The sequence below is a fragment of the Carassius gibelio genome, chromosome B1, assembly GCF_023724105.1.
Source record: "Carassius gibelio isolate Cgi1373 ecotype wild population from Czech Republic chromosome B1, carGib1.2-hapl.c, whole genome shotgun sequence".
NCBI lineage: Eukaryota > Metazoa > Chordata > Actinopteri > Cypriniformes > Cyprinidae > Carassius > Carassius gibelio.
Window position 1 is genome coordinate 5,704,824 of NC_068396.1, and position 17,135 is coordinate 5,721,958.

At 34.7% G+C, this 17,135-nt stretch overlaps 1 protein-coding gene across 3 annotated transcripts in view; it reads right to left on the reverse strand.

The window, feature by feature from the left end:
• The window catches only part of nrp2a (neuropilin 2a), a 75,227-nt gene that overhangs the window by 28,071 nt on the left and 30,021 nt on the right, over positions 1–17,135 (reverse strand). For all 3 annotated transcript variants that reach the window (XM_052545523.1, XM_052545524.1, XM_052545525.1), the window contains exons 4-7: positions 11,219–11,449; positions 10,196–10,351; positions 9,738–9,907; positions 8,000–8,155 (exon numbers count right to left, since the gene is read on the reverse strand). In XM_052545523.1, coding sequence (XP_052401483.1) covers positions 8,000–8,155; positions 9,738–9,907; positions 10,196–10,351; positions 11,219–11,449 — 713 coding nt within the window. The remainder of the gene's footprint in view (positions 1–7,999; positions 8,156–9,737; positions 9,908–10,195; positions 10,352–11,218; positions 11,450–17,135) is intronic.

Genomic DNA, 17,135 nt, shown 5'->3' on the forward strand with positions numbered 1-17,135 from the left:
TGCTGCAAAGCATCAACAAAACTATCACTGTTCTGAAGGAGTGGACTGTTCCAAACCCTTCATGATACTCCTATTTAGATTTTTGTTTTCTTGCATGCAAGATAGTCGGGACAAATGAAAATAAATATTATTCCTCCAGTTTTAAGAGGTATTCAGCTGAAGGACATCTTAGTTTGATATGTACAGTGGGAATGATCTATTAGCATGGTTGAAGCATACTGATGATGCTTGCTAATTCATCGTTCAAACAAGACCATAACCTAAACCTATCCATCAGGTAGAACACTCTATCAATGTCTTAACAACTGTAAGTTGCATAGAGTCACCCTACTTCGGAAAATGTAATTTTCTCTTTGCTGTTTTCTTTTTTCCCCAAAGACATTCCTTAAAACATGTTACAAATTAAAGGTTGGAACAGTATAAAACTTCATTGATAAAACACTCTTATCCACATAACTCAGAACAACAAGAGATCCTACAGTTCTCTGTAAAGTGTGATAAGGGGTAGATTAAACTGAACACCAGTGAAAAACCTCTAAAGATAAGAGAGGAAGTTCCCATGTAGAAACAATTGATTGACAGATAACAGAAATGTAAACCAATGTACACTCAAAATAAGGAAACCACAAGACATGCAGTTAGTAAGCTCTAGGTTTAAGTCACATAATGGTATTACAAAAAGATATGAGCTATCAAAGCTCAAAAAGAAGAAGTAGTAAAAATTTCTAAAGCTAATGAAAGTAAGGATTTATACAACAGTCCAATAAACAAGAAGTTAATATTGAGTTATTCGGCACTTAGTTAAGTTCTGAATGAATCAGTGCTCCAGGATCAATTGGTTGAATAAATGACTCAATGACTTCATGAAGCTATCTGGATTCATGAAGCTAGTGACTTTTTAAGACATTTTAAGACCAGTCACCTGTTTTCTTCATGAATTAATGATGGTTTTAAAGAAAACAGTTCAATTAATTATTCAACGACTCACTCATAAAGAATCACTTGTTTCGTTACTAACAACAGTCAATTGAACTAACTACACGAGTGCATTTGAAGAACAGTCACTTTGAATCGGTTGAATGAATGATTCAATGATGCAAATGTGCTTTGTTCATGAATGATTTGCTGTAAATGATTTAACTAGTCATTTATAAAGGTAGACATTGGTCGCCACCTACTGACGTAGGGCTTAAAAACAAATGCACAGGAGATTGTAATTTATGACGGTTTGAAAACACATGACCTCCCTCACACACACACACACACAAACATCCGAGTTCTTCCATCCATGTGGGTGGTTGAATGCTGGATGTGTCTTAGCCAACCGAAAACATTCCTCACCTGAGATCAAGTGTAACAGAGGCCAAGATGGGCTGTAAAGACTTTCAAAAGTGAACACACTATACACACAAGTATCCTGGCTTACTTACAAAGCTGCGACTATGACCGACACCAGTGAGGCAGTGAAACGAGCTGATTAAGTCAAGTGGCACCAGAAAAGTAGTGGATTAGACGAAGACAAACAAAGAGTCTATTGAACTCATTTTCACCACCGTTAAATTTCCCCCCATTCCTTTTATCCTCAAGGCCTAAACCTCATTCATCCCCATTGTTCGCCTCATATTCTCTATCCAGTGGCCACAAGTCACGTCCCATTGAGAGTTACAGGCTCTGGGCAGAGCAATCCATATGGAAGAATCCCTTTCTGTGCTATACGCTCAAGGCTACAAATGCTCTATCAACTCTGTGTGAGTGTGTATGTGTGTGTGTATTCCCAGTCGGGGAATTCGGCACACTCACAAAGGACCACACTCATAATGCTTCAATGATGCAGTGACGGAAGGGTGGAGTGGTGGGGGAAGGTTTTCTCAAACCCTTTTTTTAAAATGCTGATCTCGAATGTGTTGTCGCTGCTGAAGCCAGACAGACAGACAGTTGACTAGACGGATGACCCCTTTCTAGACGCTGCAGTAGGACGCAGTCAGCCATCCAGCTCTGTGGCAAAACATTGAGGCAGCTCCGCAGAGTTCACGGGTAACGATGGACGAGAAGACCGAGGTTAAACGAAAGAGACAGTGAGGAGGAGAACAGGGTCTGAGAGATGATGACACAGACCAATCAACAAGACTGGAAAAGCATGAGAAGAAAATATCAGAATTACCAGATAAATATGAGAAAGATGGACTGGTCCCACATCAGAGTAAATGGCATATTTAATTTGACAAGAATCAACCCGAGGCTGAGCGGGATGCAAGAAGAGTCCATTCAGTGCGACTCATTCATTTCTATGTAACCGCGCCAAAACAAAAACTGGTGTAGGATTTAGTTTTAAACTATTTTAACTCAGAAATAATTTGCTAATAGATTACAAAAATTATTTAAAATAAATAAATACATAAATAAATAAATAAATAAATAATAATAACGAAACATGGAATTTTGGGGTAAAAAAATCCTCAACAAAAATAGTATTTTCATTTTATTTTAAATAAACCAATTAAATTTAAAATTAAATGTTTTATTCACAACTTTGTACAATCACAGTTCAATCCCGCATAAATATATGCAACATTGTTTTTAGAAACATATTTTAGAGTAAATTATTTGTATTTGAAAATCATTCATAAAATAATGTTTACGTAAATTTTTGTTAATAATTTGTAACATCTGTGCATTTGCATGTGAAATTTAATTGGTAATGGTTTGTAAACTTATAATTACATTTACATAACACATCTGCCTGAAAATAAATAAAATATATATTTTTTTTACATTATTTGTTTCATTTCTGTCTATAGAATTTGTAAAAAAAACAAAAAACAAAAAAAAAACATAGAAAATGCATTTAACATTACATTTCAATTACTCTTTAATAATTACAAAATAATTATACGTAAAACCATTTGTATGTAAATTTCTGTGTCAAATATTTTTCAGGAATGAATGAAGCACTTATTTTTATGTAGTTAGGTATCTTTATTTTATTGAAACAATGTAGTTCAACAAAACAAAAAGAAAGAAATGGGTTGTAAAATTTAAATATCTAAAGATCTAACCTCAATAAAGACTGACATAATGAACTGTATTTCCATTCTTACAAGCCTTGTTCTTTCTACATCAAATGGCATCTACTAAAAACTACTAATCACACAAGAACTAGGTGTAGATCAAACACAAGGAAAATAAATATGGTACAGTTTAAGAGCAGTCAAGGAAGGTCAGAGGTCGAATTGCTTATGGTTAATGCATTAAGGTTTTCTTCACCTGCAGAGATCAAAGATTCCATCAGTAGTTCAACGGTGATCTTTGACCCCTGTCAATGAGCCTAGTTACACAGTTCAAAGGTTAATTTAGATTATAAAGAGGTCTGAGCAACCCGTGATGTCTGACCAAGTCATCTTGAATAATGACCTTTTCCTGTACAATCAATCAGTTGCTATTTTGCTGTGAAAAGACTGTGCAATTTTGTGCACTGAATGATGAGTACTAATGCCTTTGTATAGCCTAAAGACCCGTTTCATATCGAAATGACAAAAAAATTTGAATAGCCTATAGAGCTATAAGCTGTTTAATCTTTAAGCTATTCGAGTCAGTGTCGTAAACAAGAGCAAAATCTGCCTGACAACAAGAGAGTTGGCGGCGGGGCGACCCACGATGGGATGGTCCCGCCCATCCAGCGGAAGTAGAGCACTAGCTAAGGTAACTAAATAATTAAACCTGCCATGTTGTGTTTCTACGAGTGATAGATCATGAAATTATAAAGACCCTTTCCACTGTCCCTATAACTCTAGGAGGTGAAACCCTGCGTGGGTCCGTCTCCACCCCTGGGTCGGTCAGAACAGACATCCTATCCAGACTGCTAGGGGACAAAAGGTCTCGAGGTGTTTAAGTATTGATGAAAGTCGTGAAAGAGCATGTCTACCAAAAGACATGAGCAGAGAAACTAAGTTAAGACAATAGTAAATGAGTCTTTTCCCCAACGTTGGTTAAACCATGACTCTTCTTTTAAAGGCTAGATATCTGAACGGGAGAGAAAGTTTTCAGAGTAAATATATAAAATGTACATTAGAATTATTATGACATAAAAAAAATCATAAAATAATAAAACCTATAATACTGTTTATTAAAATTCATCAACTTTCTATTTCTTTTTTCTTCAATGCCTATAACCTCTATTATTTACATGTACCTGATCATTTAAATAATTGTATAAAAATGTCTTCATCTAATTAATAGTGTTTGCCTTGTCTTTGACCGAAACGTTGCTATTTTTTACTTTTTGAATAAAGGGAGCGAAACAGTGTGCAGATCTTTTTTCTATTTATTTTTTCATATAATTAATAACATATGTTTTGTAAAAAAAAAAAAAAAAAAAACTATATATATACATATATATATATACATATATATATATATATATATATATATATATATATATATATATATATATATATATATATATATATATATATATATATAAATAATATGCTTATACTATTGTATACTACTTTAAGCCCTTTGAAAAAATATACTCCTCAGTCCACATAATTAAATACATTTAATGAAATCAATAAATAGAAATAACGATACATTTAATGTCAAATAATGTACAACAGAAACAATATGCTGGAAATCCAGCTAAACCAGCACTAATCAGGAAAAACCAAAATGGGAAATCGTCAGGATGAATTCATAAAGTCATTCTTTTCAGCTGTCTTTCCTCAAATTAAATATGTTCTTTTCTTTGTCCACCTGTTTTCCCTCACTCATCTCTAGATGGAGATGTTGACAGCTGAAGCTGGTTCCGGTTGGTGGCTCACCAGCCTTAAGCAACGTCTTGAAGAGAAGGAAAACAGACAATGTGTGTGAAGGAGACAGCGAATGAACACTGAAGTGTTCACTACTCAACAATACCTGCTCCCCTCCAGTAAGCGTTCTCTCAATGGGGGAAAAAATGACAAAACACTCCCTTAATTCCAATTTCTTTCAGTCTTTCTTGTTTTCCTCTCCCAATCGTCACTTTTCTGTCAAGGGCAGCAAACACAAAGGCTAAATGGCTTTATATACTATATTCATCATGTATCAAGTGAGTGTGTGACAGATTCATTACTTGCTGTCCACAAGGGATTTATAGGAATTGTAATAATAAACATGCTATTGTGCATTTTTTCACACTTGTAGGACATTTTTGTGCTACATATACTGTATATATGTGTATGCAGTAATGCTGAGTGGTATCAAATATTCATGATGTATTTGCAATGTGTTCACTGTATGTGTAAAATTAAACAACAAAGTGAATACTGTGATATTTTAAAGCACTTTGTTCCTCAGAATAAGGTTACAATTGTTCCTTGTTCTGTGACTGGCAAGCACAAGAATGTAAAGACGAATATATGTGTGTGTGTGTGTGTGTGTGTGTGTGTGTGTGTGTTTATGAAAGAGTTAACAGCTCACTCTGCTTATACAAACCCAAATCCAACAACACACCCAAAAATAAACAGCCGTCATGGTGAAAGTGTCCATATATCACTCCACAGAAGAAACTTTGACAACGGTAATTAATCATTGACATCTAATCATTTAGTTAATCATAAAGTGATTCCTTTATGAATAGATAGCAGGAAGGGACTGTAGAAATCAATAAGTCAATAAATAAATACAGTAAAATCACCAACAATTTCAATTAGAATTTTTATATATATATATTTTGCTATCTACCTATCTTCAGCATTGACTGTATTTTAGTTTTTGCATTAGTAAAATATATACCTGTATACTGTATAATATATATATATATATATATATATATGATCATTTTTCATTATGTCAAATTAATTATTGGTCAAAATGCAAAGAAATAAATTAATAATAAAATTAAAAAAACTGCTAAAAAGCATATACTTTACCACCTGTCATTATGTCATTAAATTGATCTTTCCCTATGCGTTCAAAATTATTAACAATAATAACGATTCAATATTCTAAGGATTTAAAATTGTCAAAGAACAATTTACATCCCAGACTCTATAATAAAAGTGGTTTGAGACCAGGATTTGTCTACATCCGGAGCGTTAAGCCCGGTCATGTCTACAGGTCAATATTACTTTCACGTGCGACTTATTCCGAAACAGGAGACTAATCTTTTAATCAAAAGCAGATCCACTAAAAAGACAACCAAAAGGTTAATCCTAGCACTTTTATTACACGGCATCCCTTGGTGCAACGTAGAGTTAAATATAAGCATCTTTCCGAGGCTCTGATTAAACTGTGGCCAGCACGGTTAGAGTGGGATTAGTTGTCACAAAATGAGAAAGACGATGTTTCAAGCGACGGACAACGTCGAAACTAAAACAGAGATAAGAATGTCACTGGGCAGGCGGGGTAAATAAAGCAACGGTGGTTGATTGATGCTTTAATTACTAGCCATGCTAATGCTAGCCCAACAAAAGCGTTTCTGTCGGGTTTGCTTAGTTGTGTCCTCATCATAATTTGACTTTGCCGCATTCATCTTCACAACTCGAACGCTGTATATCCTTCTTAAATATTTTTTTGATGAAGTACTGAGGGTGGTTCAAAGCTCTGTGACTGAATTTGAAAAAAATCCTGCCTTCCTCAAAACTAAGTTCATATTAGATTTATTAGAATCAGTCTCAACTTATTTAAAAAGGGGAAATGATTTGACACACAGTCTTTGAATGGGTCAGATCGCTGAATTCCAGCAACGTATGAACAGGTATCAGCATATCCCACGCTGATCCAGGTGTGACCGGTCACACAGGTGTGTTTACGGCAGGTAGCTCGCAGGCGTTAGAAACGGCCAGAGAGATAAGGCTGCAAAAAGGGCCTCATTGTTCTCCGCCTCCAGATAACCATCTCTCAACCTGTTCCCATGTCACTTTCTCTGTTCAGAATAAATTAAATAGATTTGTGCTCAAATGGAATACCTACCTTCTGATTTCATTAGAATAACCTATTTAAGCACACATTTTTAGTGAAAACAAATGTCTAATGATAGTTTTTGAAAGGTGTGGTGGCAAAATAAGGTTTTATTAGTATGTGACCTGGCTGGATTCACAATACATTAACTTTCTAAAATGTTACATCATTTATCTATTTATTATCATTACTAAAGAAAAGAAAAGAAAAATAGGAAAAATATTGTATCCCCAGAATGACTTCTTAGAAATGTTAATTTCTTGGCAAATGATCACATGTACATTTTTATTTTGTAGCTCAATTTTTTTTATAATTAGAATGATATTTTTGTCAGAAATGTGATCTATAACTCACAATTCTGAGAACATTATAGTCCCCCTCCCACCAAAAAAAAAATAATAATAATATATTTTTTTTTAATCCTTATACGTGTTATAAAGTCAGGAATGCTAGATTTAATTAGCAATTCTGTGAAAAAAAATCAGAATTGTTAGAAAAAAATTCAGAAATGTGGATTCTGCCTTTATAACTCACAAATGTGAGTTCATATCAAGCAGTACAGAGAAAAAAGTCTGAATTATGAAAAAAAAAGTCAGAATTGAGAGCTTTTATCTTGCAATTCTGACTTTATGACTCACAATTGTGAGTTTAGATCATGCAAAAAAAGTCAGAAATGTGAGATAAAAAGTGGCAATAACCTATTTAAATTTTTTATTCAGTAGTGGAAATGGCCTTCCATATACTTAAAGATTTACCAGGGCATTGAATGAGAACAGGGAAACATCATGAGTAAGCAAATAAATACTTTTTCCTAAGAATATAATTAAGTGGTTCTTAAAATATTTAAGTGAAATTCTAAACATAGAAAAATGTTCAAGTAAAATAATATTTAAATAATAATAATAATAATAATTCTAAAATGTTCTTAAAAATGTCTTGATTTTTGTAAATCCAGTCTCTGCTGTTCTCACAAATGGATTCTTTTTTTTTTTTTTGTAGTTGTGTATTCTTTGTCAGTTGTAAACACATACTGAACAGAAACGGATTGCATGGTCCTTACCTTATGGTTTTTGCCGTGCCGATAGATCATCCAGTCCTCTCCATTAGTGCTGACTTCCAGTTTGAAGGTGGTGACGTAGTAAGACTTATGGGTCTCCTTGGAAATGGCTCCTTGGGTAGCGATCCCAGTCAGTACCTTGAGGAAGTGAAGATCCACCTGGGAAAGGAGAGTGATTGATGAAAGTGGGAAACAGGGAACCAACTTAGCTTCTTTTGACAGCCGATCAATGAGGATTTCTGATATGAGTAATGAACAGTTCCTTTGCAGATAATACATCTATTTTAAACATTTTTATAGAAAACTGTGGTATTATATACACTACCAGTCTTTTTTTTTTTTTTTTTTTTTTTTTTGAGTGATACTGTATGCCATTTTATTTATTTTTTATAAAAAATTCAAGTTTGACACAGTACATTCAAGTAATTTGGCAATGAAAGTAGATGCAACAAAATGATGCATCACTGGTCTAATTAAAACTCTCTGACCTCTCTACACATGCTCATCTTTCAAAAATAAGAAGGAATGCTACCCGTTTGGATGCAGGTGAGGGGTGTGTGGAGAGATGCTATGAACTCTGAAATCAATAGCACTGGAGAAGGTTGCTAACTACGGTTTTCTCTAGCCCATCCTCATCCATCATCGAGCAGTTAGCATCACAGCAACCTTCCGTGCATCATCGGTCTGCACCAACACAACAAACGCAGCTCAAGCTGAGGGGCGTATGCTGATGTGCAAGACGGAGAGCTCTATTGAGGGTGTAGAAGGTTCTGGAAATGTAGTGGTGTGTAGGAATATACCACACGTGTGTGAGAGAGAGATTGAGAATCCCAGTGGATTAAAGGGAACAAATCAAGGACAAGGTAAATGGCTTTTTTAATGTGACGCAAATGAGGTTGTGAGGGACAGAATAGTCAACAAATGCAACCCATTTTTCATTCATAAAATTGAATATTTCTAGATGAATCCACGCTACAGTTTGGGGCAGGTCGGATTTATTTATTTATAAAGTTATTTATTATAAGTTATTTATTATTTTTTATTATTATTTTAAAATGGATATTTGTATTTGGCAAGGATGCATTTAGTTGGTCACAAGTATTTATAATGTATTATAATATTACAAAATATTATTTTTCAAATAATTGCTGTTAAGAAAAAAATATATTACTGTTTCCACAAAAATATTAAAAAGCACAACTGTTTTCAACATTGTTGTTAATGTTTTCGAGCAGCAGATCAGCACATTAGACTGATTTCTGAAAGATCATGTGACACTGAAGACTGGAGCAATGATGCTGAAAATACAGCTGCGCATCACATTAATGAATTACATTTTAAAATACATTAACAACAGACAACAGTTCATTTAAATTGTAATAACATTGTTATTTTTTTTACAGTATTTTTGATCAGATAAATGCATCACATGATACTTTCAAAAATGTCTTACCTAGACATCTTAACTTTTGATTGGTCTGGGTAAATTATAAAAAAAAAAAAAAAATCCTTTACAGTATTGCGTTCTGACATTGAAGTATGCCTCAATAAAATCATTCAAATTGATGCAGCAAATTATGTAAAACTGAACCGATTATACAAATTTGTGCTTGCAATATTTTATGAATGATGCCAATTAAACAAATGAGACTTCCATCACCTAACAAATTAAACATTTAATTTAGCAAAAAAATTAGGAATGTCAAATGCACCGATACGTTCTAGAGTGTGATTGGCTCACCTGTATGTATTCCTTGCTGCTGTCCTCAGAAGGCGTCCAAGCGTTGTCCTCGTTGTTCAGACGTGCCTGACGCGGCTGCCAGCGACCATCATAAAATGAGCTGGACGCCGAAATCTGATCATCAGAGATCTTACCAGACTCCATTCCAAATGCATTGCTACAGTGAAATGCTAATAAGAGAGAAAGAGATATTAATTCAAACTAAATACATGTACTATTTTTTCTTATTAATGTATGTACACTCCCTTTGAACACTCCCCTGTCTATCATTGGTCCACTAAACAAGACAGTCCCGCCTCCAAACACAAACCATTGGTCTAATGTAGCTAACTTAGGATTGTATGGGACAGAAACAACTAAATAATGTTTTGCATCATAGTGTTTACTTTTTAATTGCTGGGATAGACAACTGACGTGATCAGGAAATTATACACTTTTCCTACAAAAACGATACTTACTGTCACTAATTTCCTTGCGAGTCATGTTATAGCGGGCAGAGAAACCATCTTTAGCCACAGCCATGTCAGTGTGGAAGGACAGCGACAGAAGGCCTGTGGAAGACTGGATCTCTGGAGGGATCTTCGTCCCACAGTATCGTCCGATCAGAGGTCCCACTGAACACAAGAAAGGAGGGAAATGAGCTGATCTGAGATCAGTTAGAGAGGCTAAAAGCGGTTTCTCAGTGTGAAGTGGATCTGCTGAGGCATCGCGTGCCTCAAATTCCCTCGGCTCCGTGGATTACGAGCTTTCCTCACAGTATTCCTCTGATTTCTCTCCTACTTATCCCTGATTTACTGTCCCTCTCCTTTGCTCATGTGATCCCTAGATGTCAGCACAACAAGAGCTGAGTTTGATCCCAGATTGATAGCATGCAAGATGGGAAGCCAAGAAATTTGGCTTACTGTGCAAATGGTTGAGATGTTCACAATTCTATGAACACTGTATCTTCAACACACTATTTGTGCGACTTGCTAAAAGGTATGAGGGAAAAAGGTAAGAAATCACAGACACATTTTTAAATGAAGATTTCTTATGGTCTTATGCTTACCAAGGCTGCATTTGGTTGATCAAAAATACAATAATAACTGTAATATTTTGAAATATTTATACAATTTAAAATGACAATTTAAAATTCCTGTGATGCAAAGCTGAATTTTTTTGCACAATTATACACTTCAGTGTCACATGATCTTTCAGAAATCATTCTAACATGCCAGTTTCCTATTATTGTTATCAATATTGAAAACAGTTGTGCTGTTCAATCATTTTCTAGACAACTTCTATTCAGGATACACTGCTGAATAGAATGTTCAAAAGAACTGCATTTATTCAAAATGTAAATATTTTGTAACATTACTGTCACTTTAGATCTATTAAATGCACCCTTACAGAATACAAGTACTCATTTATTAAAAAAACAAACAAAAAAAAACATGGGTTTGTGTATGTATAGAGCATATGACTAAAATACAAGCACTAACCTTGTGGCAGGCCGTCCCAAACATCCAGCCAGTCATACTTGCATTCTCCTTCCCCCATCAGCAAAGGGTCATTTTCCAGGTCAAAGGTCTGGAAGGTGAGTGTGACCTCTGTCTGAGGAGGAGAGATGATGATGAAGGAGCACTCCAAGTTATGAGGGTACTTGTCAGGGAAACCAGGAGACTCAATCACTCCGGTTGGAGCGCTGAAATTTCGGAAACAGTGTTCGGCTCCTGCAGAACAAACAGAAACACAAAAGAGAAACGTGGATTAAAATAGCACACTGTAATTAATTAGCGGAGCTTAGAGTAAAGAGGTAAGATTTGGTTGGGAAGACAGACCCATTTTTTTCTTCAGAAAATGTAATATATATATATATATTCTGTATATTTTCAATATAAATAAATTTTTTATATATTGATTGATAGCCAGCATTTTTGAAAAAGGTTGCCAGCCACTGCCAACGATTTTGATGATTTTCACTCAAATTTGATGGCCTCCAGTATATTTTGCTATAGCCTATGAATATTTGAATATGCAATGCAGCAAAATAAAAATCTGAGCCTCTATTCTACCTCTACTTCTGTTTTATTCTAGCATTGTAGCATTCTTTTTTATCAACACTTGAATATAGGTAGCTTTCATAAAAATGTATAGTTCTAAGCAAAAAGGTGAGAAAATCACATCTGGGTAATATTCAGTGTGATTATCAAGGTATACATCCAATAAATTGCTTCCATCAACACCTCCAAAGCTTGCACAGACATATACCACTTCTTGGATCAACAGTTTACTCCATAATATCATGCAGTTTTTATTTATATGCTGTCTATTGCTGATGATCACATTATTTTTAATATGCATCTGTTTACATGAGAGATTGCTCTTTTCTTCATCCTGTTCACATGTGTTTTTGTTTGGGAGGTTTTGTACTCTTTCAGAAGATGTGTAATAGCGCCCCAAAGCCATAAAAATTTGTCTTTGGCGGGGAAGAGTTGTCTTCTAAATGATGAGATAACTCGTCAACGATGGGGAAAGAGTTAATAGCAATGAATAAATTGAGTCATAAGTCTCAATTCTGAATAAATAAGCTTTCCATGAATGTATGGTTTGTTAGATTAGGACAATATTTGGCCGAGATACGGTTATTTGAATATCTGGAATCTGGGGGTGCAAAAAAATCTAAAAATGTCTAAATGAAGTCCTTAGCAATACATATTATGAATCTAAAATTAAGTTTTGATATATTTACAGTAGGAAATTTGCTAAATATATTAATGGAAAATGATTTTTACTTAATATCCTAATGATTTCTGGCATGAAAGAAAAATCTATCATTTTGACCCATGCAATGTATTTTTGGCTTTTGCTACAAATATATCCATGCTAGTTAAGACCACATGCTAGTGTGGTCCAGGGTCACATTTGTTGTAAACGTGTGTGTTTTCATCAAAAAGACACATTTTCCAAAGTAAGCAATTCTTCAAGCACTCGTAAACCTTTTGAGATTTTCTGGTGAACGTGGCTGCTCTTGTTCAGCGGTGTGCTGCGGTGCTGTATTCTGTGCATGTGTTTACCAGACACACTCGAGCGAAAGAATGTCATAAAATGAAAGCGTGGTTACTGATTCCTGGCCTCGGAGAGCTCTCGCACACCCCTCTCCCTCTAATTCACATTTCAAACTGCTGTTGAACCTCTCCACTCCCCTGCTCGCGATGCCACCGTTCGGCACGCTGTCTAAACGAGACGCAGAGAAAACAAGCGTGAATATGAGGTGGAGAGAGACAAAGAGAGATTAAACCAAACATACAAGACTAAGTGGGTGGCAAAAGATGGACGCAGTTTGTAAAGTATACAGAATACACACGGCGCTCACCTTGGGCAAACGTGTGGCCCATCATGCCTTGCTCTCAAGAATCAAACGGTGCTAACAGTGTAACTGGATAAAAGATTAAGGAGGAACCAGAGCCAAACTTAGGGATTAGAATTTGATAGAAATGGCCACTTAGTATGATGTTTCATGACATTAGGGTCAGAACTGACTCTTTTTTTATATGGGCAATATTTGCCTCCTGGCAAAATTTTTCAAGTGGTAGTTTTTACTTTTAAAATAATGTGTGACCCTGGATCACAAAGGCATTCTTAAGTCACTGGGGTATGTTTGTAGCAATAGCCAAATAACATTGTATGGGTCAAAAAAAAAAAAAGATTTTTCTTTTATGCCAAAAATCATTCGGATATTAAGTAAAGATCATGTTCCATGAAGATATTTTGAAAATTTCTTACCATGATTATATCAAAACCTAATTTTTGATTAATAATATGCATTGCTAGGGACTTCATTTTGGACAAATTTAAAGGTGATTTTCTCAATTTTAATTAATTAATTTATTTATTTTGCACCCTCAGATTCCAGATTTTCAAATAGTTGTATCTTAGCCAAATATTGTTATATCCTAATATTGTCCTAATAAACCATACACTGATGAAAAGCTTATTTATTCAGCTTATTTGACCCTTAAGACTGGTTTTGTGGTCCAGGGTCAAATATAATGATAAATAAATAAATACATGTTTTTATTTTTATTTTATATATACATAAATTTACAAATACATTATTTATACATTTAAATTAATCATATATTTATTTACATGTTGCTTTTCAATTAATCATAGAAAAACAATATTATGCTACAATCAAATGATATTATACAACATATATTTAAATAGTATATAATACATATTTATATAAAAAATATATAATATTTCTATATTATTGTATTGAACATTATACATTATTATGAACTATACATTTGAATATTCATTTTATTAATTTATAAATTAATATACAAATTCTTTATCAGCACTTTTAACATGTTTTAATAATACATATACTTGATTTTTATATATACATATTTAATATTTATCAAATAAATAAAATAAACATTCTTTAAAAAAATTCAAAATAAGTAAATACATGTAGATATAGATAAATTATTAAATGATTGAATTAATGAATGAATATGTGTTTATATTTATATATAAATATACAAATATCAGTAATTATAATAATATAAGTATAATAATATCTGTATTGTAATAATAAATATTATATAAATATATACACACTCAATATATATATATATATATATATATATATATATATATATATATATATATATATATATATATATATATATGTTATAAATAAATATATATTATGTGTATATATATATTCTGTGTATATATACATACATATATACACACACACACACACATATGTATGTATATGTAATAATTATCAAATAAATAAATGTAAAATTATTTTAAAAATTAAAAATGTAAATGTAATTATGTGTTGGGTATTTCGAAGCTCAGTGGCCTGTCATCATTATATGGAAAAGAACAGCATGATCCTCCAGCCTAACATGTCCCTTTGTGGTGTTGAGAGAGGACAACGTCCTACAGGTTTGGAATTACATGAGGATGACATCATTTTGTGAGTAAATGATGACAGAATTGTCATCTATTAGTGAACTGTTCCTTTAAGAAGCTCTGAGACGGGCTCCAGTGCCTATCACAGCAACTACAATCAGATTCTTCTCAGTAAAATCATGTGCAAATTACTCATGGTCTCTCCTGTTTGTTTCCCGCACCAGTGACGCCATCTAACTGATGCTATTTCCTCCACTGCAGTGTTCCTTGTGGTAAACAGCCTGTGAGGAGGGCAGCAAATTACCCAGAATTCTATAAAAAGAAGAGACAGGCCTTATAGGTACTTGTGGAGGCTGTCAAGAGGTCAGTGTCTCGACGTGCCTAATGAGGAGCATCGGCCCTGTGCAACTCCAGGCCAAATGAACAGCAGGTTCTAGTGTGTTTGTGACACTCAACACACATGTGAGTGACAGTTGGTACCGCGGTAAATGTATGTGTTGGATACACATGCTCACTTGAACACAGACAAAAACCCCAGGAAGCCACACAAGCAGGAGGAAAGAAGGCACAAATGAGATGAGGTGCAGCCTAGCACACATACAAATGCACACAAGCCTTCCTGCTTTTCAAACGCTACCTTCGCTCTCCCACACACAGTGATGTAAATATCACTGCTCCGGCTCGTGTGGAGGACGGTTACACCACAACACCATATTACACAAAGACAACACCTATAACAAGAGAATTCTGAATCATTTGCAGAAAATTCAATGCAAATTATAAAAAGAACAACATAGTAGAGAAGGGGGTAAGATGAGCCAAATACATTTTCCTAAATTACTAAACATTTATAAAATATGTAATATATTTACTGAGGATTTGACCCAAATCATCTGCCTCATATTTCCTTCACAACCACCACTGTTAAAAACAACCTGTATTTAATGGCTAATCTTAATCATTTTTGTAATATATGAGCCATATATAAGTAGCCTAATATATAAGTTTAAAGTAAGTTTTCTGACTGATCTGTCTAAATTTGTTTTGAATTAAATGTACTTTTACCTATGACTATGATTTCATATTTTCATATATATGTGTACATTGCAAAATTAAGGATGTATTTATAGGATGTATCAGTGATAAGCAGCAATAACATGACTTTATCAGTGTCTCACATTATTCTGAAGGATTTTTGGCCAACTCTTCTTTACTACGTTGCTCAGTTTATTGAGGTTTGTAGGCATTTGTTTATGCACAGCTCTTGCCACAGCATTTCAGTCAGGATGTGATCTGGACTTTAACTTGGCTTCTGCAACACCTTGATTCTTTTCTTTTTCAGCCGATCTGATTTGCTGGTATGCTTGGGATCATTGTCCTGTTTCATAACCCAATCTTGGCCAAGCTTTAGCTCTCAGATGGATGGCCTCACATTTGACTCTAGAATACTTTGGTATATTTTGGTTGGCCTAGATTTAGCTATCTTTGCTATTATAGTTTTAAATCAATATTTTGAACTTCACAGTAATTATTTATTTTTCGTTACATGGCAGAAGAGACAGAAGATACCATGGTGTTTGTTCTAAATAAGTTCTTTATATAGTGGTCCTTAGTCTCCTCTAGCAGTGGGTCATCCTGTCAAAGTCTGCTTCTGTTCCTCCACTTGGCCGGCTGCCCCGCACACACAAGCCTGCCATGCATACTACACTGCATGAGTGCATTGTGTGTGTGTGTAAAGTCACAGGGAGCATGCATGCATGAGCGGCCACTCTTACTGCTTATTAGTTCATGCTTCTGAACACACCAAAAAAAGCCTCTTCCTTCTCCTCCTCCCCGGGACATGCCTCCCGCTGTGGTACAGTGTCTGCCTGTCACTGCAGTTGACCGTACAGTAATGGAGGAGGCGTGGCAGTGAAAGGGTTAGTTGCTGGGCAGAATCTGGAGTGGCGTGAGCCTCGTGCTCAAACGTGCGAGGGGATTTCCCCCTTCTGTCGCTCGTTCCACTGACCTCTCGCGGGATGACAAAGTCTGTGTTCACTCACCGCATTATTCACACGCTTTCACCAGTCACTCGAGATCACCTTGATGTCAGTGAAACTCTGATGGCGCTGCTTTATGTCTTTCATTCATCCCAGGACTTCAATTCACAGTAAAACTAACATGCATCTAACCGTTAAATTGAACGTATAAATGGAAAATTGCCATTCCTCTATGCAGAGTAAATGGCAGTGATTTTTTAACAAATAACAAATGGAACATCTTCCTGGATGATTGATTATGGTTTATTATGGTCTGCTGTGGAGTTTTGTAAGATTAAATGGCTTTTTTAATAGATTATCTGTGCTTACAATTAAAAAAGCACTGCACAGGGACTCTTATTAAGCTAGTTTAAATTTCAAATCTGCTTTTGGGATCTGCGTAAGAGACGGAAGAAGAATTGAGAACAGCACTTGAGTTTTACAGCTGCCACCAGTTCAGTATAGG